We start from the raw sequence: 21,628 nt of genomic DNA, 5'->3' as shown, positions 1-21,628 counted from the left end.
ACCTTCAAACTAGCTTATGTATTCCCGCCGTTTCCTCTCATCCCCAGGCTGGTAGCCAGGATCAATCAGGAGAGGGCGTCGGTGATCTTGATAGCTCCTGCGTGGCCACGCAGGACTTGGTATGCAGATCTGGTGAATATGTCATCGGCTCCACCATGGAAGCTACCTTTGAGACGAGACCTTCTTGTTCAAGGTCCGTTCGAACATCCGAATCTGGTCTCACTCCAGCTGACTGCTTGGAGATTGAACGCTTGATCTTATCAAAACGAGGGTTCTCAGATTCTGTTATTGATACTCTTGTTCAGGCCAGAAAGCCTGTAACTAGAAAAATTTACCACAAAATATGGAAAAAATATATCTGTTGGTGTGAATCTAAAGGATTCCCTTGGGACAAGGTAAAGATTCCTAAGATTCTATCCTTTCTTCAAGAAGGATTGGAGAAAGGATTATCTGCAAGTTCCTTGAAGGGACAGATTTCTGCCTTGTCTGTGTTACTTCACAAAAAACTGGCAGCTGTGCCAGATGTTCAAGCCTTTGTTCAGGCTCTGGTTAGAATCAAGCCTGTTTACAAACCTTTGACTCCTCCTTGGAGTCTCAACTTAGTTCTTTCAGTTCTTCAGGGGGTTCCGTTTGAACCCTTACATTCCGTTGATATTAAGTTATTATCTTGGAAAGTTTTGTTTTTGGTTGCAATTTCTTCTGCTAGAAGAGTTTCAGAATTATCTGCTCTGCAGTGTTCTCCTCCTTATCTGGTGTTCCATGCAGATAAGGTGGTTTTACGTACTAAACCTGGTTTTCTTCCAAAAGTTGTTTCTAACAAAAACATTAACCAGGAGATAGTCGTGCCTTCTTTGTGTCCGAAACCAGTTTCGAAGAAGGAACGTTTGTTGCACAATTTGGATGTTGTTCGCGCTCTAAAATTCTATTTAGATGCTACAAAGGATTTTAGACAAACATCTTCCTTGTTTGTTGTTTATTCTGGTAAAAGGAGAGGTCAAAAAGCAACTTCTACCTCTCTCTCTTTTTGGATTAAAAGCATCATCAGATTGGCTTACGAGACTGCCGGACGGCAGCCTCCTGAAAGAATCACAGCTCATTCCACTAGGGCTGTGGCTTCCACATGGGCCTTCAAGAACGAGGCTTCTGTTGATCAGATATGTAGGGCAGCGACTTGGTCTTCACTGCACACTTTTACCAAATTTTACAAGTTTGATACTTTTGCTTCTTCTGAGGCTATTTTTGGGAGAAAGGTTTTGCAAGCCGTGGTGCCTTCCATTTAGGTGACCTGATTTGCTCCCTCCCTTCATCCGTGTCCTAAAGCTTTGGTATTGGTTCCCACAAGTAAGGATGACGCCGTGGACCGGACACACCTATGTTGGAGAAAACAGAATTTATGTTTACCTGATAAATTACTTTCTCCAACGGTGTGTCCGGTCCACGGCCCGCCCTGGTTTTTTAATCAGGTCTGATAATTTATTTTCTTTAACTACAGTCACCACGGTATCATATGGTTTCTCCTATGCAAATATTCCTCCTTAACGTCGGTCGAATGACTGGGGTAGGCGGAGCCTAGGAGGGATCATGTGACCAGCTTTGCTGGGCTCTTTGCCATTTCCTGTTGGGGAAGAGAATATCCCACAAGTAAGGATGACGCCGTGGACCGGACACACCGTTGGAGAAAGTAATTTATCAGGTAAACATAAATTCTGTTTTTCCTCCTCTTCAAAGCTGTTCCCTTTTTTAATCATTTGAAACCATTACATGTTAAATTTTTAAGCTCCATATGTTCTTTCGTTATCTAAATATGCACAATCTTTTTTTTTTTTTTATTTACACACTTTCTAAAACACCAGCTCCTACTGAGCTGCAAGAATTCACAGAATATATTTCTATGCATTTTGTAATTGGCTCACAGCTGTCACATGACACAGAGGGAGAAAAAATTCAATATAAAATTTGTCAGAAGGCAATCTACTACTCATTTGAAATTCAAACAAAGTGCTTTTCCATTCTCTTTTTATTAAGCATTTACTTATTATGTCTAGTTCAGTGTTTAGTGGTCCTTGTATCCTGAAATTTCTATATTAAAAAAATAATAACAATAATAAATAAAAAAAATTCTATGATTGAGTATAGGTTTAGAAGGAAAACAAATGGTTTTGTAAGTGACAGTATAAATTCATTATATGTGTGTGTATGTATATATAAAAGTCAAAATGAAACTTTCATGGTTCAGATAAACATGCAATTTCAATAGACTTTTAAACTGTCGTCTGTTATCAGATATACTTTTGTTCTCTTGGTGTGTTTTCTATGTTGTAAAGTATCCTAGGCAGGCTCATGAGCTGCAATGCACTACTGAGAGTTAGCTGGTATTTGGTGGCTATACATGTATGCCTCTTGTCTTTGGCTCACCAGATGGGATCAGCTAGGTCCCAATAGTGATTTATTGAAATGCAAGAACCAATGGCACTAGTTGTGTATATTTACAGACTCTATACCTCTTAGTAAACCCTCTGAATTGAGATTTAATTATTAGGGTTTCAGTGCTGTGCTAAAAATATAGTGGGTTATAGGCCCCCTTGACAGAATACACCTGGTAGCAGTTAAGAGTCAACTAGGAAATTTGTATCCAAGTAATAAACAATATATTTTCTTCCTAAAATGGGAATGATTACAATAATTAAAACTTAACCTTTATTTAGTTGAATACAACCATAAAAATAAAAACTTGTAAATGATTATAAAAACACTGACTATAGAAACTTCATTACATATAATGGTACTTAAGAGCTTCTCGAACATATCACAGTTCATGTGGGAAGGGATTAATAGAATATTATTTACATCTTGGGATATATGTATCCAGAATATAAGAAAGGTACACTATGGGCTAGATTTATTAAAGCCCTACGGCTGCAAGTTCTCACAAGAACTTGCTCGCCGTCATTTATCAAGCAGCGGTCACCAGACCGCCGCTTCCCTAACCTCTTCGCCACCTCTAATGTGGCAAAATTCAATCTCCTCGGTCTAGTCAGACCGAGGAGATTGACAACTCCTGCCCGAGCGTGGTTGGCTGTGCGCGGGCAGGAGGTGGGATTGCACGCGAGCGCAAAATTGCGCTCGGGTGCAATGGTGAATACCTGCGGGTAATGTCGCCCCACCACAGGCAAGCTGAGGCGTACAGGGGCGCGTATACACGCCCCTGTACGCCTCAGCTTTAATAAATCTATATCCTATATTTGCATTGTGGTTTTGGGCTATAGGAACGCTTGGTGGGACCAGGGAGAATATGCGGCTGAAAAGACTCAGTGTTTGTAAAGAAATAAAATAAAATTATTCAAAACAAATTATACTAAAATGGGAATTGAAAATCCATCACAATTGATTCAACATTAAACAGTGTGTATAATATTATAGAGTCTATGCTTTAGCATGTGGTGGTAACCTTCAGCATTTAATTAAGATCTAATGTTGAAAATCATATAATAATCTATTCTCTCTTGTATTCCCCAATCATGTTTATGTTGCAGGAATAAATATGTAACCGAATACTGTAACATAAAACTTGTTTCTAATGTGATTAATGAACACTTATTGTAAAATTTAAGTTTTCTCAATTTGTATTGTTACGTGTCTATAACCCTGTTATTTAAAGTTATCCTGTCGCCCAGTCTTTAGTTGTTATATAAAGGATAAAAGCAGACATAAACTATCTTTGGTGTTAATTTTTAACATAGTAACAATAAGTTATGCTGCATATTTATTTTACAAATAATTTGCCCTAAGGAAATGCAAGTTCTTGCTATACCTCAATAAAATACCAACATATCTAATATGTGTTGCCAAATCCTATATATCTCCCTATATTACTACCCCATAAGTAAGCAGGAAAATTTTCCCCATTTTCGTGAGTCAAATCGCTCAGAATGAATTTAGATTCCCTTTGATTCCTCACCAAGTCCCTAGTAGTGCATTGCTGCTCTGGAGATGATTTTATCTATGTATGTAAACTCTCTGCAGCGGTTAAACACGTATTTACATGCCAGCAATAATGCAATGATAATACATTAAAGCATTTTCTTTTTTCTATGTCTCTTTAATGTCCATGTAGATGTTATTGCCAGGTTGTAACGTTTACAACTGAAATAAAATCAGGGCATTAGTGAACACTGTTCAGCCAGAAAAAAAGTGAGGTTGCTGTAGTTGATTGCAATCTGTTTTATCAGGGTTAGGGTGTTTGCCCCCTATAGAGTATCTATATTCAAAAAGCAGGATAGAGCTTTTTGCTTTAGCTTATGCCCATATATTAACCATTATATCAGAAAGAAATCAGACAGTCTGTACTTTTATTACACTGCTATTTAAAGCACATGTTTAGAAGCTCTGCTATGCTTTAGGGAGTTTCATTTGGAAAAAGAGGGCATGAATAAATATTTAGTGGGTAATAAAGTCGTCTTATAGCAGAATATATTATGTATGAACAGATCACTTCTGTATATTTTGTCTTTGGGGTGTCCTTGATCTGCTTTATGGTTAATAATTCCTGTAACTCAGTCTACAGCCAGTCTCATTCAGAATGTTTTATTCATTGGCCTATTCCTCTGCTGATTCTTTGCTTGCTTCTAGTATTTTTGCTTAGCTTTCTAGGGATGGATCAATAAACCCAACAAAAGTTGTTAGCAGCCTGCTGTTATCCTATACAAGCACAGCAAAGGTGCAAAACTTATATTATAGAAACTTTAGGCTGGATCTCTGAAGAACAATGATTCCGCTTGAGCTGTAGTGTCATAAAAACAACACCAAAATAAAGTGATTGTAATCTCAAGATTGAGGATAGTAAATTCATGAGTAATTTGCTGATGTGATACTTTACTGATTGGGTGGGTGATTCATGGAATATACCTCCAATAGAGGTGGCAAGTACATAGGAGTAAAGGGATTGTAATATAAAAGTGTTAAATTATACCTAGCAACACAACTGTGAAATTTACATTCATTATTTGTTTCCATTTTCATGAAAATTTGTTATTCCAAAACTAGAAAAGCACAGTATACTCAGGGAAGCAGCAGATAAGAGTTCATTGTATTTATAACTGATGCTGGAACACGGTGTAGTGTCGGAATGTGCACCGTGACGTCACCACATTCCTGAGCGCACGTGACTGACTGGTTGCAAAATCAGACGGAACAGCTGTCTGTCTTCGGATTTTGTAACCAGAAAGTGCGCATGCGAGAGACGAGTCGCAGAATCTGTAAACCACCGTACAACGGCTGCAACGACTTGCACAGCTATTAACCCCTTGCATGACTTGAGATGACTGTAACTCATTTCATAGCAATTCATCTTTTTACAAGTGAGAGGGGATGTCAAGATACGTGACTGCATTTTTTTAAAAAGGGTTGGGCTCTCTCTCCCACCCCACACTGGGAGGTTAGAGGGACAGTATACACACATTTTCATATAGCTGCATGTAGTAGACACTTTTATAAAGAAGAATATGTACAGATACTGATCTAAAAATCCAATATAAAACCTTTTAAAAACGTACTGAGAAGCTCCCAGTTTAGCACTGTTGATGAGGTTAGGCTGGGACCAGGGAATGGGGTTGAGCAATCGGGAAGAGCAGACACTCCCCCACCTCCTCAGGAGCAGCAGGAACCTGTAGACATCAGTATACATTTGATACTTTGGGGTTGGTTAGGACTCGGAGTCTTAAAAAATAAGCAAAACTATAAATTGTTACAAAAACAATCCCAGATGGGCTATATAAATTGATTAATCTACAAAACATTTATGCAAATAAACATCTAGTGTACAATGTCTCTTTAATTTCATCTGCTACCTCCTTGTTTACATAACTTTTCTGTAGCCATTACTGCAGTAATACATTTTTTAGTGTAGGAGGAGGTTTTAAAATATTTCAGATGAAGGAAATAAAGACAAAGGAGCTATTTGCAAACAGTTTAATACACTCCAGCAGGTAAAATAGATAACTGGGAACACATTAAAGGGGAGAAAATGTTATAGCACACTGCCCTTAAAGAGCTATTCTAGAGCAAAAATGCCATGCTTAGCACTTGTGTCCCTGCAAGTCTATGTGTTTAACTCCCAAAAAGGGGTTAAACGCATAATTAAAGTACTGCTTGGAAGCTGCAGAGAACTGCTGGTCCCAAGCAGAAACTGCCTGTGGCCCAATCAGAAGCAGCAATCTCTCAACCCTACCACATCCATAAACTTCAACCCAGCAGCAGGGAGGAGAGAAGGTAAAGTTGACGTGCTTTGTTGCTACTAATTGAACTAGAGACAAGACGTCACCTTCTTGCTGTGCTTGTGTCAGGAGCAAGGTTATTTCCTTTTACAGCTTTCCTTTTCTGTTATGAGATATCTATAAATACATAGATGTGATATCAGCCAATCAATGCTCAGCTATCTCCTCCAATCAGCTCTTCAGAAAGGTTCCATATTCACCAAATATAAAATATGTTAACTATTTCTTATGGTGACCTCTTCAGCATTTCATATGGATACCATTGAACTCGAATAGTTTTTTTTAAAGTATGTTTATGAACTATGAACCACAATAATGTTTCTTATGGAATATTTGTCTACAACTGGCAGGAATCACACAGCTCCAAAAATGTTACCTTGGTTACTTCTTTTTTTATTATATATGTATTTTATACACAAAACCTTGTTGGAAAAAAAAATAATTCCTATATTTACTTACAGGCTACAAAGCTTTATATAAAATTTCCATGCAAGATAATATGGTACAAATATTTAGCTTAGTTTGATGAACAAAATTATTATTTGTTTCAGTCATTTTTGTATACATTTTTTTTTCATTGGATCTCTAAATTGTTTTGTGTAGGAAACACTGGTGGGTAAATATGGAGAGGACGCTAAACTCATCTATGATCTGAAGGACCAGGGAGGGGAGCTTCTGTCCTTGCGATATGATCTGACTGTATCCTTTTATACAGCTTATTTATTGAGCATGTGCTTTTTTTTTTAATCAGTGCTGGTAACAGCTCCTTATATCTGGTTCCCCAATGCATTGAAAACTGAGTTGTGAGAGACCTCTAGTGGCCAATCTATTTTCCTTACAATCCAATGTGACAATGCAAGAGAAAAATAATATTTGCTTAGACTTTGTATAGTAACAATAGTGGTAGAAGTGGTAATAATAAGAATCCATTTTACAATGTATTAAATGGTACTGAGCTACTGTAAATGGCTTATATTCTGTAATTGGCAAATAATGTTATTTCAAAGGGAGATTCAAATAAAAATTTTATAACCCTAAAAATTGTTTAAAAATTTTTTGTAAAAGGACATGAAAGTCAAAATTAAAGGGCCATTATAATGAAAAAAATGACATGCTGTCAACCATTAGCACGTCATTTTATTACTATCAACCCTGCAAATCTGTGTGTTTAAAGGGACAGTAATGTCAGAGATACACTTTTATTATTCATATAGCTCATTCAATTTTAAACAACTTTCAAATTTGCTTACAATATCTATTTTGCTTTGTTATTATTATTATACTTTATTTATGAAGCGCCAACATATTCTGCAGCGCTGTCCATGGATACAATTCATTTAAATAAAACAATAATATGAAACTAGTAAGAAACAGGACAAAATTTACAAACATACAGGAGAAATTGAGGGCCCTATTCCCGTGGGAACTTGCAATCGTTGTTCTATTTGTATCCTTTGTTGAAAAGCATACATAGGTAGGCTCAGGAGCAGTGATGCACTACTGGATGCTTGCTGCTGATTGGTGGCTGCACATATGTTTCATGTCATTGGCTCACCCAATGTGTTCATCAAGCTCCCAGTAGTGCATTACAGTTCTTTCAACAAAGGATACCAAGAGATTAGGGAATGAAGCAAATTTGATAATATAGGTAAATTGGAAAGTTTATAAATATTGTATTGTGTAACTGAATCAAAAATGTGGTTTCATGTCCACTGAAAAGGTAAAGTAGCCCTCAGGGGCAACATAGAACTGTTTGTGCCAAATAAACTGCCACTGACCTAATCAGCAGCGCTAGTCACATGATCCAGCTGTGCAACTAGTACTGCTGACTGGCTCAAAGGTAGTTTCCGCTTGGGACCAACAGTTCTCTGTGGTTCCAGAGCATTACTCGGGAGGGGTTAAACACACAGATTTGCAGGGTGAATTGCGATAACATATCATGCTCTAGCCAATAAGAGCATATCATTTTTCAAAACTACAAACTAAATTAAAACTTTCAAGGTTCAGATAGAACATGCAAATATAGGAGACTTCAAATGACATCAGTTATCACATTTTCTTTGCTCTCTTGGAATCCTTTGTTAAATGAAACAGCTTTGTAGACTCAGGAGCAACAGTGTTCTGCAGGGAGCTAGCTGGAGATAGTTGGCTATGTACATATGCTTCAAGTCAAAGTGGGTAAACGGTTGTGGAAACAGATGCATTTAATGAGACAGTAAAATCAATATTAAACTTTCATAATTCGAATAGAGGATGCAATTTTTTTAAAAATCTTTTTTATTTTGGAACCAGCAGTGCAGCGAAAAAAAAATAAACAAATAGTTTGCGCCTTGCAAGGCCATCAATCGGTACAATCGTATCTAACAAAAAGATGAAATATGTTATTAACATTCGGCTAGATTACGAGTTTGGCGTTGGCCATAAAAAGCAGCGTTAAGAGGTCCTAACGCTGCTTTTTAACGCCCGCTGGTATTACAAGTTTGGCAGGTACAGGTGTACCGCTCCACTTTTTTTCCGCGACTTTTCCATACCGCAAATCCCCTTACGTCAATTGCGTATCCTATCTTTTTAATGGGATTTTGCTAACGCTGGTATTACAAGTCTTGGAAGAAGTGAGCGGTACAGCCTCTACCTCCAAGACTCCTACCACATATAAAAGTCAGTAGTTGAGAGTTTTATGGGCTAACGCCGGAACATAAAGCTCTTAACTAAAGTGCTACAAAGTACACTAACACCCATAAACTACCTATTAATCCCTAAACCGAGGCCCCCCCCCACATTGCAAACACTATAATAAAAATTATTAACCCCTAATCTGCCGACCGGACATCGCAGCCACTATAATAAATGTATTAATGTCTAAACCGCCGCACTCCCGCCTCGCAAACACTATAAAATTTGTTATTAACCCCCTAATCTGCCGTCCCTAACGTCGCCGCCACCTAACTACAATTATTAACCCCTAATCTGCCGTCTCCAACGTCGCCACTACTATATTAAATGTATTAACCCCTAAACCTAAGTCTAACCCTAACACCCCCCTAACTTATATCTATTTTTAATAAATCTAAATAAAATTACTATAATTAAATAAATTATTCCTATTTAAAACTAAATACTTACCTATAAAATAAACCCTAATATAGCTACAATATAACTAATAGTTACATTGTAGCTATTTTAGGATTTATTTTTATTTTACAGGCAACTTTGTATTTATTTTAACTAGGCACCATAGTTATTAAATAGTTATTAACTATTTAATAACTACCTGGCTAAAATAAATTCAAAAGTAAAATAAACCCTAACCTAAGTTACAATTACACCTAACACTACTCTATAATTAAATTAATTACCTAAACTACCTACAATTAAATACAATTAAATTAAATAAACTAAATTACGAAGAAAACCCCCCACTAAATTACATAAAATAAAAAAGAAATTACAATATTTTAAACTAATTACACCTAATCTAATCCCCCTAATAAAATAAAAAAAGCCCCCCAAAATAATAAAATTCCCTACCCTACACTAAATTACAAATAGCCCTTAAAAGGGCCTTTTTGCGGGGCATTGCCCCAAAGTAATCAGCTCTTTTACCAGCCCTTAAAAATCTGATTGGTTGATTTAATCAGCCAATCGGATTGAAGTTCAAGCCGATTGGCTGATTGGGTCAGCCAATAGAATGTGAGGTCAATTCTATTGGCTGATCCAATCAGCCAATCGTATTGAACTTCAATCTGATTGGCTGATTAAATCAACCAATCAAATTTTTCCTACCTTAAATTCGATTGGCTGATCCTATCAGCCAATCGGAATTCGAGGGACGCCATCTTGGATGACGTTCTTTAAAGGAATATTCATTCGTCGTCAGTCCGTCGGCCGAGAACGATGTTCCGCGCCGGAGGTCTTCAAGATGGAGCCGTTTCTCGTCGGATGGATGAAGATAGAAGATACCGCTTGGATGAAGATGTCTTCCGGTCCGGATGTCCTCTTCTGCCCGAATAGGATAAAGACTTCTGCCGGTCCGGATGTCCTCTTCTGCCCCATCGGATGACCAGTGGTGCCCGGCTGGGTGAAGACGGCTCAAGGTAGGGTGATCTTCAATGGGGTAGTGTTAGGTTTTTTTAAGGGGGGATCGGGTGGGTTTTAGAGTAGTGGTGTGTGGGTGGTGGGTTGTAATGTTGGGGGGGTATTGTATTTCTTTTTTTTTTACAGGTAAAAGAGATGATTACTTTGGGGCAATGCCCCACAAAAAAGCCCTTTTAAGGGCTGGTAAAAGAGCTGATTACTTTGGGGTAATGCCCCGCAAAAGGCCCTTTTAAGGGCTATTTGTAATTTAGTGTAGGGTAGGGAATTTTATTATTTTGGGGGGCTTTTTTATTTTATTAGGGGGATTAGATTAGGTGTAATTAGTTTAAAATATTATAATTTCATTTTTATTTTATGTAATTTAGTGGGTTTTTTTTTCGTAATTTAGTTTATTTAATTTAATTGTATTTAATTGTAGGTAGTTTAGGTAATTAATTTAATTATAGAGTAGTGTTAGGTGTAATTGTAACTTAGGTTAGGGTTTATTTTACAGGTACTTTTGAATTTATTTTAGCTAGGTAGTTATTAAATAGTTAATAACTATTGTGCCTAGTTAAAATAAATACAAAGTTGCCTGTAAAATAAAAATAAATCCTAAAATACAGTGGGGCAAAAAAGTATTTAGTCAGCCACCAATTGTGCAAGTTCTCCCACTTAACCTCTTAAGGTCATATGACGGAATTTTTCCGTCATAAAACAATTGAGTAAACTGAAAGCTGTGTCCTTAAAGGGTTAAGAAGATGAGAGAGGCCTGTAATTTTCATCATAGGTATACCTCAACTATGAGAGACAAAATGTGGAAACAAATCCAGACAATCACATTGTCTGATTTGGAAAGAATTTATTTGCATATTATAGTGGAAAATAAGTATTTGGTCACCTTCAAACAAGCAAGATTTCTGGCTCTCACAGACCTGTATCTTCTTCTTTAAGAGGCTCCTCTGTCCTCCACTCATTACCTGTATTAATGGCACCTGTTTGAACTTGTTATCAGTATAAAAGACACCTGTCCACACCCTCAAACAGTCACACTCCAAACTCCACTATGGTGAAGACCAAAGAGCTGTCGAAGGACACCAGAAACAAAATTGTAGACCTTCACCAGGCTGGGAAGACTGAATCTGCAATAGGCAAGCAGCTTGGTGTGAAGAAATCAACTGTGGGAGCAATAATTAGAAAATGGAAGACATACAAGATCACTGATAATCTCCCTCGATTTGGGGCTCCACGCAAAATCTCACCCCGTGGGGTCAAAATGATCACAAGAACTGTGAGCAAACATCCCAAAACCACACGGGGGGACCTAGTGAATGACCTGCAGAGAGCTGGGACCAACGTAATAAAGGCTACCATCAGTAACACACTACGCCGCCAGGGACTCAGATTCTGCAGTACCAGACGTGTCCCCCTGCTTAAGCCAATACATGTCCAGCCCGTCTGAAGTATGCTAGAGAGCATTTGGGTGATCCAGAAGCGGATTGGGAGAATGTCATATGGTCAGATGAAACCAAAGTAGAACTGTTTGGTAGAAACACAACACGTCGTGTTTGGAGGAGAGAGAATGCTGAGTTGCAACCAAAGAACACCATACCTACTGTGAAGCATGGGGGTGGCAACATCATGCTTTGGGGCTGTTTCTCTGCAAAGGGAACAGGACAACTGAAACGTGTACATGAAAGAATGAATGGGGCCATGTATCGTGAGATTTTGAGTGCAAACCTCCTTCCATCAGCAAGGGCATTGGAGATGAAATGTGGCTGGGTCTTTCAGCATGACAATGATCCCAAACACACCGCCCGGGCAAAAAAGGAGTGGCTTCGTAAGAAGCATTTCAAGGTCCTGGAGTGGCCTAGCCAGTCTCCAGATCTCAACCCCATAGAAAACCTTTGGAGGGAGTTGAAAGTCCGTGTTGTCCAGCGACAGCCCCAAAACATCACTGCTCTAGAGAAGATCTGCATGCAGGAATGGGCCAACATACCAGCAACAGTGTGTGACAACCATGTGAAGACTTACAGAAAATGTTTGAGCTCTGTCATTGCCAACAAAGGATATATAACAAAGTATTGAGATGAACTTTTGATGTTGACCAAATACTTATTTTCCACCATAATATGCAAATAAATTCTTTCCAAGTCAGACAATGTGATTGTCTGGATTTGTTTCCACATTTTGTCTCTCATAGTTGAGGTATACCTATGATGAAAATTACAGGCCTCTCTCATCTTCTTAAGTGGGAGAACTTGCACAATTGGTGGCGGACTAAATACTTTTTTGCCCCACTGTAGCTACAATATAACTATTAGTTATATTGTAGCTATCTTAGGGTTTATTTTATAGGTAAGTATTTAGTTTTAAATAGGAATACTTTATTTAGTTATAGTAATTTTATTTAGATTTATTAAAAATAGATTTAAGTTAGGGGGTGTTAGGGTTAGACTTAGGTTTAGGGGTTAATACATTTAATATAGTAGCGGCGACGTTGGGGGCGGCAGATTATGGGTTAATAATTGTAGTTAGGTGGCGGCGACGTTGGGGGCAGCAGATTAGGGGTTAATAAATATAATGTAGGTGTCGGCGATGTTAGGGGCAGAAGATTAGGGGTTCATAGGTATAATGTAGGTGGCGGCGGTGTCCTGAGCGGCAGATTAGGGGTTAATAATATAATGCAGGTGTCGAGGATGTCGGGGGCGGCAGATTAGGGGTTAATAAGTGTAAGGTTAGGGGTGTTTAGACTTGGGCTTGGTGTTAGGTGTAGACTTAGAAAGTATTTTCCCATAGGAAACAATGGGGCTGCGTTAGGAGCTGAACGCTGCTTTTTTGCAGGTGTTAGGTTTTTTTTCAGCCATCTCAGCCCCATTGTATCCTATGGGGAAATCGTGCACGAGCACGTTTTGCCAGCTTACCGCTACCGTAAGCAACGCTGGTATTACAGGGAGAAGTGGCGCTAAATTTGCTCAACGCTCACTTTTCTGAGGCTAACGCAGCCATTCAGAAAACTTGTAATACCAGCGTTGTTTAAAGTGAGCGCTGGAAAAAAAAAAGGCTCGTTAGCAACGCAAGTCTTTACCGACAAAACTTGTAATCTAGCCGATTGTTTTAAATCACAACCCAGTTAAGGCCAGAAAGTTTGGCCCACAAAAATGACCTTATACTTCCGCTATACAGGGATTGCAGAATTATTAGGCAAGTTGTATTTTTGAGGATTAATTTTATTATTGAACAACAACCATGTTCTCAATGAACCCAAAAAACTCATTAATATCAAAGCTGAATAGTTTTGGAAGTAGTTTTTAGTTTGTTTTTAGTTATAGCTATTTTAGGGGGATATCTGTGTGTGCAGGTGACTATTACTGTGCATAATTATTAGGCAACTTAACAAAAAACAAATATATACCCATTTCAATTATTTATTTTTACCAGTGAAACCAATATAACATCTCAACATTCACAAATATACATTTCTGACATTCAAAAACAAAACAAAAACAAATCAGTGACCAATATAGCCACCTTTCTTTGCAAGGACACTCAAAAGCCTGCCATCCATGGATTCTGGCAGTGTTTTGATCTGTTCACCATCAACATTGTGTGCAGCAGCAACCACAGCCTCCCAGACACTGTTCAGAGAGGTGTACTGTTTTCCCTCCTTGTAAATCTCACATTTGATGATGGACCACAGGTTCTCAATGGGGTTCAGATCAAGTGAACAAGGAGGCCATGTCATTAGATTTTCTTCTTTTATACCCTTTCTTGCCAGCCACGCTGTGGAGTACTTGGACGCGTGTGATGGAGCATTGTCCTGCATGAAAATCATGTTTTTCTTGAAGGATGCAGACTTCTTCCTGTACCACTGCTTGAAGAAGGTGTCTTCCAGAAACTGGCAGTAGGACTGGGAGTTGAGTTTGACTCCATCCTCAACCCGAAAAGGCCCCACAAGCTCATCTTTGATGATACCAGCCCAAACCAGTACTCCACCTCCACCTTGCTGGCGTCTGAGTCGGACTGGAGCTCTCTGCCCTTTACCAATCCAGCCACGGGCCCATCCATCTGGCCCATCAAGACTCACTCTCATTTCATCAGTCCATAAAACCTTAGAAAAATCAGTCTTGAGATATTTCTTGGCCCAGTCTTGACGTTTCAGCTTGTGTGTCTTGTTCAGTGGTGGTCGTCTTTCAGCCTTTCTTACCTTGGCCATGTCTCTGAGTATTGCACACCTTGTGCTTTTGGGCACTCCAGTGATGTTGCAGCTCTGAAATATGGCCAAACTGGTGGCAAGTGGCATCTTGGCAGCTGCACGCTTGACTTTTCTCAGTTCATGGGCAGTTATTTTGCGCCTTGGTTTTTCCACACGCTTCTTGCGACCCTGTTGACTAATTTGAATGAAACGCTTGATTGTTCGATGATCACGCTTCAGAAGCTTTGCAATTTTAAGAGTGCTGCATCCCTCTGCAAGATATCTCACTATTTTTGACTTTTCTGAGCCTGTCAAGTCCTTCTTTTGACCCATTTTGCCAAAGGAAAGGAAGTTGCCTAATAATTATGCACACCTGATATAGGGTGTTGATGTCATTAGACCACACCCCTTCTCATTACAGAGATGCACATCACCTAATATGCTTAATTGGTAGTAGGCTTTCGAGCCTATACAGCTTGGAGTAAGACAACATACATAAAGAGGATGATGTGGTCAAAATACTCATTTGCCTAATAATTCTGCACTCCCTGTACACTACTGGGATCATTTTCAACAACCAAAAAGCAGGGGGTAAGAGAGGGAAAAAAAAAAAGGGGAGGAGGGGAATTAAGGGGAAGAGTGGGAATTATTAACCCATGATATAGAAAATGCAGTTTTAAACAACTTTTCAATTTATTTCTAGGATCCAATGTGCTTTATTCTCTTAGTATCCTTTGTAAAAATTATACCTTTGCTCAGGAGCAGTATTGTACTACAGGGAGGTGATTGGTGGCTACACACATATGCGTCCTGTCATTGGCTCACCAGATGTGTCCAGCTAGGTCCCAGTAGGGCATTGCTGTTCTGGAGCTGAATTTGCAGGGATAAACACATAGTTATATGCAATCAACATTACAGTAATCCAATGCTCTCTTTGCACTTTTATGACACTCTTAATTCATGTAAAGCATTTACTTTGTATAGAGATGTTTTGCTATACTTATTTGCTGATATACAAGGTGCATATATATATAAAAATGACCTTAACCCCTTAACAACCAGCGTCTTACAGTGTACGGCAATGGTTGTTTAGCCTTTAAAGTGATGGTAAATTCTAGTGTTTAAAAAACGCTAGGATTTACCATCACTCAAAATAAAAGCGACCTTCATTTATTAATAAAAAAAAACAAAACAAAAACTGATTAACAGGTACCTTTATATCGCCGTGGGTGGCCAGAGGCGCTTAGGTTAGTGCTAAAGCCGCTGGAAAATAAAGGTACCTATTCATCATTTTTTTCTAATCTGATGAATAAAAGTCGCCTTTATTTTAGAGTTTCTGAAACTCTAGAATCATTATAAGGATCAGCGCTAAACCCTGTACGGCAGCTGTGTCCTGGAAGTGACACAGTGCAGAAATAGCGTAAATGGAGGACTGGGTGTCCCGATGCCTGTCAGTGGAATGCCGCCATTCATGAGATACACGCTGCTGCTGGAAGCCTGTATGTGAGGCTAGCCAGCAGCCGTACAGTAACTGTCAAAAATTACAGTTACTGTGTATACAATCACTGTGACAGCCAGTCACAGTGATTGTATACTTAAAAAGGAGCCTAGATACTAGCATGTAGCAGTGCATGCTTGTCTCAGTCTCAGTGGCCAAACACTGGATGCCTCAGGAGTGCAGCAGTCCAGTAAAAAACAAGTGTCTCATGGTCATGTGATCACTGTGACAGCCAGTTACAGTGATCGCATGTCAAAAATGATAAGCCATTGTTGAACAATGTCTTGTATTGACCCCTCCCAGTGAACATATACAGTGACACAAGTGTGAAATGTATTTTAATATATGTGTATGCATATTTTATTTTAAGAAAGTTTATTTTTTATAATTTTATTTTAAGAAAGTGTTTTTTTTTTTGTGTTTAACAATTTTATCGCTAAGGGCAGAAAATAAAATTCAGGGGTAAAATAATGTGTCAAAATACCTATAGGTAAATACCATGGGGTGTCTAAATTCTACAAATATATATTTTTGTATAGTTTTGAATTGGGTGACCATTTATCTTACAGTTCAAGCATAGCAAATTTTAGCATTAAACCAATAATTCAATCTTGGTAGTATTTGGCCTATGTTTGCTATAAATTAATTAGAAACATAGACATATGGGGTATTCCTAAAATCAGGACAACATAATGAATCTATTTGACTGTATTTTTCTTTAGCTACACTAGTTGTGTAAAAAATATTATAAAGAAAACTGCAAAAAAAAAAGCTTTTTTTTCCATTCATATTTATTGTTATTTTACTGCATATACCCATATGGCGTATCACTAGAAAGACCTGTTTATCTTTTAAAACAAAAAAATAACTGTGTATAATATGTATGGGTGCAAAAATGACAAAATTGCTTGTGTCATTTATGCACGGAAACTGGGAAAAACCTTGGCAATGTCTCTTAAAATTGTATATTGTTCTGAGTTTTTTCCCCACACTACTATTCCTCCAAACCATAATGCAAATAGTGATTCTTTGCTTAGATAAGTTGTCACTTTAAGCAGTTTGTTTGACGCATTCTATTACCTTCTTGCTTATGTGCAGATAAGATAATTCTGTTTTAATATTTATACTGCTTGAATTTCATTTTCATAATATACAGTAATTGGCAAATGAATAGTAAAAACTTATATAATTAAATATTTATTGTTTTCAATAAACCTATTTATAACACATTCATGGATCTCATTAACCCCTTAACGACCGAGGACGTGCAGGGTACGTCCTCAGAAAAAAGGCAGTTAACGCCTAAGAACGTACCCTGCACGTCCTCGGTGTGGAAAGCAGCTGGAAGCGATCCTGCTCGCTTCCAGCTGCTTTCCGGTTATTGCAGTGATGCCTCGATATGGAGGCATCCTGCAATAACCTTTCACGGCCATCCGATGCAGAGAGAGCCACTCTGTGGCCCTCTCTACACCGGACATCAATGGCCGGTATCGTTGGTGGGTGGGAGCCGGTGTGGGAGGTGGGTGGCGGCCATCGATGGCCCTGGTCATGTGGAGGGGGGCGGGATCGTGGGCGGGTAAGGGCGGGGGCGTGCACGTGCACGAGGGGGCGGGCGCGTGCACGGGGAGGGAGCGGGTGGGAACCGCTACACTACGGAAAAAATGTGTCCCAAAACAATAAAAGTGGGACAAAATTTAAATCAATAAAAAAGCCCTTAGGTGTGATTTAGGTGGTGGGGGTTGGTCCGTGGGGGGGGGGGGGGGATTGAGCTACACTACAGAATTTAAAAAAAATAAAAATAAACATTTGATTGTTCAAAATGGGTACTGGCAGACAGCTGCCAGTACCCAAGATGGCCCCCAAAAAGGCTGAGAGGGAGGCTTAGAGAGCTGTTTTGGGGGGGATCAGGGAGGTTGGGGGTTAAGGGGGGATCCTAAACACAGCATATGTAAATATGCTTTTTTTTTTTTTTTTCTTTTCTTAAAAAAAAACAAAAAAAAACTTTTATTTTAGTACTGGCAGACTTTCTGCCAGTACTTAAGATGGCGGGGACAATTGTGGGGTGGGGGAGAGAAGGGAGCTGTTTGGGAGGGATCAGGGGGTGGGATGTGTCAGGTGGGAGGCTGATCTCTACACTAAAACTAAAATTAACCCTGCAAGCTCCCTACAAACTACCTAATTAACCCCTTCACTGCTAGCCATAATACACGTGTGATGCGCAGCAGCATTTAGCGACTTTCTAATTACCATAAAGCAACGGCAAAGTCATATATGTCTGCTATTTCTGAACAAAGGGCATCCCAGAGAAGCATTTACAACCATTTGTGCCATAATTGCACAAGCTGTTTGTAAATAATTTCAGTGAGAAACCTAAAATTGTAAAAAAATTAACAGTTTTTTTTACTTTTATCGCATTTGGTGGTGAAATGGTGGCATGAAATATACCAAAATGGGCCTAGATCAATACTTGGGGTTGTCTACTACACTACACTAAAGCTAAAATTAACCCTAGAAGCTCCCTACATGCTCCCTAATTAACCCCTTCAATGCTGGGCATAATACACGTATTGTGCGCAGTGGCATTTAGCAGCCTTCTAATTACCAAAAAGCAAAGCCAAAGCCATATATGTCTGCTATTTCTGAACAAAGGGAATCCCAGAGAAGCATTTACAACCATTTATTCTATAATTGCATAAGTTGTTTGTAAATAATTTCAGTGAGAAACCTAAAGTTTGTGAAAAAAATTGTGAAAAAGTGAACAATTTTTTTTATTTGATCGCATTTGGCGGTGAAATAGTGGCATGAAATATACCAAAATGGGCCTAGATCAATACTTTGGGATGTCTTCTAAAAAAAATATATACATGTCAATAGATATTCAGGGATTCCTGAAAGATATTAGTGTCCCAATGTAACTAGCGCTAATTTTGAAAAAAAGTGGTTTGGAAATAGCAAAGTGCTACTTGTATTTATGGCCCTATAACTTGCAAAAAAAGCAAAGAAGATGTAAACATTGGGTATTTCTAAACTCAGGACAAAATTTAGAAACTATTTAGCATGGGTGTTTATTGGTGGTTGTAGATGTGTAACAGATTTTGGGGGTCAACGTTAGAAAAAGTATGTTTTTTTCCATTTTTTCTTCATATTTTATAATGTTTTTTATAGTAAATTATAAGATATGATGAAAATAATGGTATCTTTTGAAAGTCCATTTAATGGCGATAAAAACAGTATATAATATGTGTGGGTACAGTAAATGAGTAAGAGGAAAATTACAGCTAAACACAAACACTGCAAAAATGTAAAAATAGCCTTGGTCCCAAACGGACAGAAAATGGAAAAGTGCTGCGGTCATTAAGGGGTTAAAAATATTATAGAGGAATATAGAAAATAAGTGTGACTATTATTTCTATATTCTTTCAGAAAAATGTTTTTATTCTGAAACATTTAAAATAGACAACGTCAAGAATATTGCATGCTGCCCACTGTCCACTAATTTGTTCTAAAAAATTGGCCAATTAAATTACTCTATGCAAATACATTCGGTCTGTGCATCACTGTATCAATCAAAGCTTTTAAATTAGAAGTTGCCTCACAAAATGTTTTCTAGATTGCATATTTTTTAGTTAAGAAGGTAAGTAGCTTCTAGTAAGACAACTTTTTTTTTTTAAATACATATGTGTACTGTCCTTAATTTACAATAAAGGTTCCTTTTGCTCGTTTTCTGGCTATGAACAAAATAAATAATATGAAGCGATATCACATTGCCAAGGTGTACAGACGAGACAATCCTGCTAGAGGGCGCTACCGAGAGTTCTATCAGTGTGTGAGTAATGACTATTCTCTAATTTTATTTCTATGCTAAAGGGACATGAAACCCAAATCTTTTCTTTCATGATTTAGAAATAGCATGCAATTTTAAACAACTTACTAATTTACTTCTATTATCTAATTTGCTTCGTTCTCTGTATATTCTTTGCTGAAAAGCATATCTAGATAGGCTCAGTAGCTGCTGATTGGTGGCTGCACATAAATGCCTCGTGTGATTGGCTCACCCATGTGCATTGCTGTTTCTTAAAAAAAGGATATCTAAAAATTGAAGCAAGTTAGATAATAGAAGTAAATTGGAATGTTGTTTAAAATTGTATTCTCTATCTGAATCATGAAAGAAACATTTTGGGTTTAGTGTCCGTTTAATTGTAAAGTATAATGGACATTGCAGTCGTTTGCCTGATATTCTAAAGCAAAATGGAACACAGATTTGTAAGACATATTGGATAATCAATAGATTTCTTTAGGATTTATACCATTACAAGTGTTTGTGTAGATGTGTGGGATTATACTCCAGTCCATTAGGAGGGGGGAAAACACATCATATAAAACCAGAGCTTTAATCTTTCCCGCTCTCCCAGAATCCCTCAGTCAGTTTTTTGCCTCCAAAATAGAGTGAGGTGAATACTGAAGTGCTGATCTGCACATTGTTGATTGGGGTTCTCTAACCAATCCGAGACTCATTTTCACCCCAAAATGCATCCTAGAAAGAGGGGATGACAGGAGTTCAGTCAGATAGTGAGAATCGTCTCCCAGTGTGGAGATGTTACAGGACAACCCTTGTCTACTGTATGCTGCTTCTTGTGAGATCCTTGGCACTGTGCTTGCACTGCCTCTGATAGCCCTTCTAATTGATCTCCTGCAACTGTGACAAGCATGGTAAGGGAAAGTGCTAACAGGTAAGTAAATGACACCTTCCTCAACCCACCGGTTATTGGCATGAACATGTACATATGACTCACATAGCCTGTGGCGTGTACACATACATTACACACTTTATTAAAGGCACATTTTGGCACTTTTAATGTTTCTCATTTTTGTAATGGCTCCTGTCACTTTAAGAATAGCTTGGTTTTATCTCTCTATGGTGTTTCCTGAGATATTAAAGGGACAGTAAAGTCATAATTAGACATTCATGATTTCGACAGAGCATACAATTTTAAACAACTTTCCAATTTACTTTTTTTTTATTTAATTTTTTTTCCTTCTCTTTTTATCTTTTGCTGAATGGTTTATCTATGTAAGCTCAGGAGCAGCAAAAAACCTAGGTTCTAGCTGCTTATTGGTGGCTGCATATATACAGAGCCCTCACTAAGGACACGGTATAGGAAGGAGGCTATCCCTCAGGAAAAAAAATAAAACTTAACCTTTATTAATATAGTGAATGAAATTATTACACTAAAAGAAGTAAAAATCCCAAATGGATACTGAATCCAAACAGCATAAATCACCTAAATTCGACGTACCATCAAATTAGGGGGGGCAAGAAAAATGCAATCAATGAGCAATTAGCAACGGTTGTCCCATTGTGTGAGCGCTACAAAAAATCAATAACTAGCTAAAGAGGACATAGTCCCCACAAAATAATTGTGATAAAGTACTGCTCACACAATAATTAAAACTATTTGGGTCTGTGCATCCATGTATTGCAAAAATCTATAATTATGCCCAACGTCACAAATAAAGAAACATATACTAATGCTGAGAGAATTCAAGAGATACGATACTTATTTTAAATGGAACAAGTCTTGATGGACA

The 21,628-nt window shown here is 38.1% G+C and overlaps 1 protein-coding gene across 1 annotated transcript in view; it reads left to right on the top strand.

Annotated features, from left to right (window-relative positions):
- LOC128663982 (histidine--tRNA ligase, cytoplasmic) overlaps positions 1-21,628 on the top strand; it is a 354,313-nt gene that overhangs the window by 25,791 nt on the left and 306,894 nt on the right. The window contains exons 5-6 of the mRNA XM_053718604.1: positions 6,876-6,971; positions 19,746-19,865. Coding sequence (XP_053574579.1) covers positions 6,876-6,971; positions 19,746-19,865 — 216 coding nt within the window. The remainder of the gene's footprint in view (positions 1-6,875; positions 6,972-19,745; positions 19,866-21,628) is intronic.

The sequence above is a fragment of the Bombina bombina genome, chromosome 6, assembly GCF_027579735.1.
Source record: "Bombina bombina isolate aBomBom1 chromosome 6, aBomBom1.pri, whole genome shotgun sequence".
In the NCBI taxonomy this organism is placed as follows: Eukaryota; Metazoa; Chordata; class Amphibia; order Anura; family Bombinatoridae; genus Bombina; species Bombina bombina.
The sequence above is the reverse complement of the archived record's forward strand: the minus strand, read 5'-3'. Positions and strand labels throughout refer to the sequence as shown.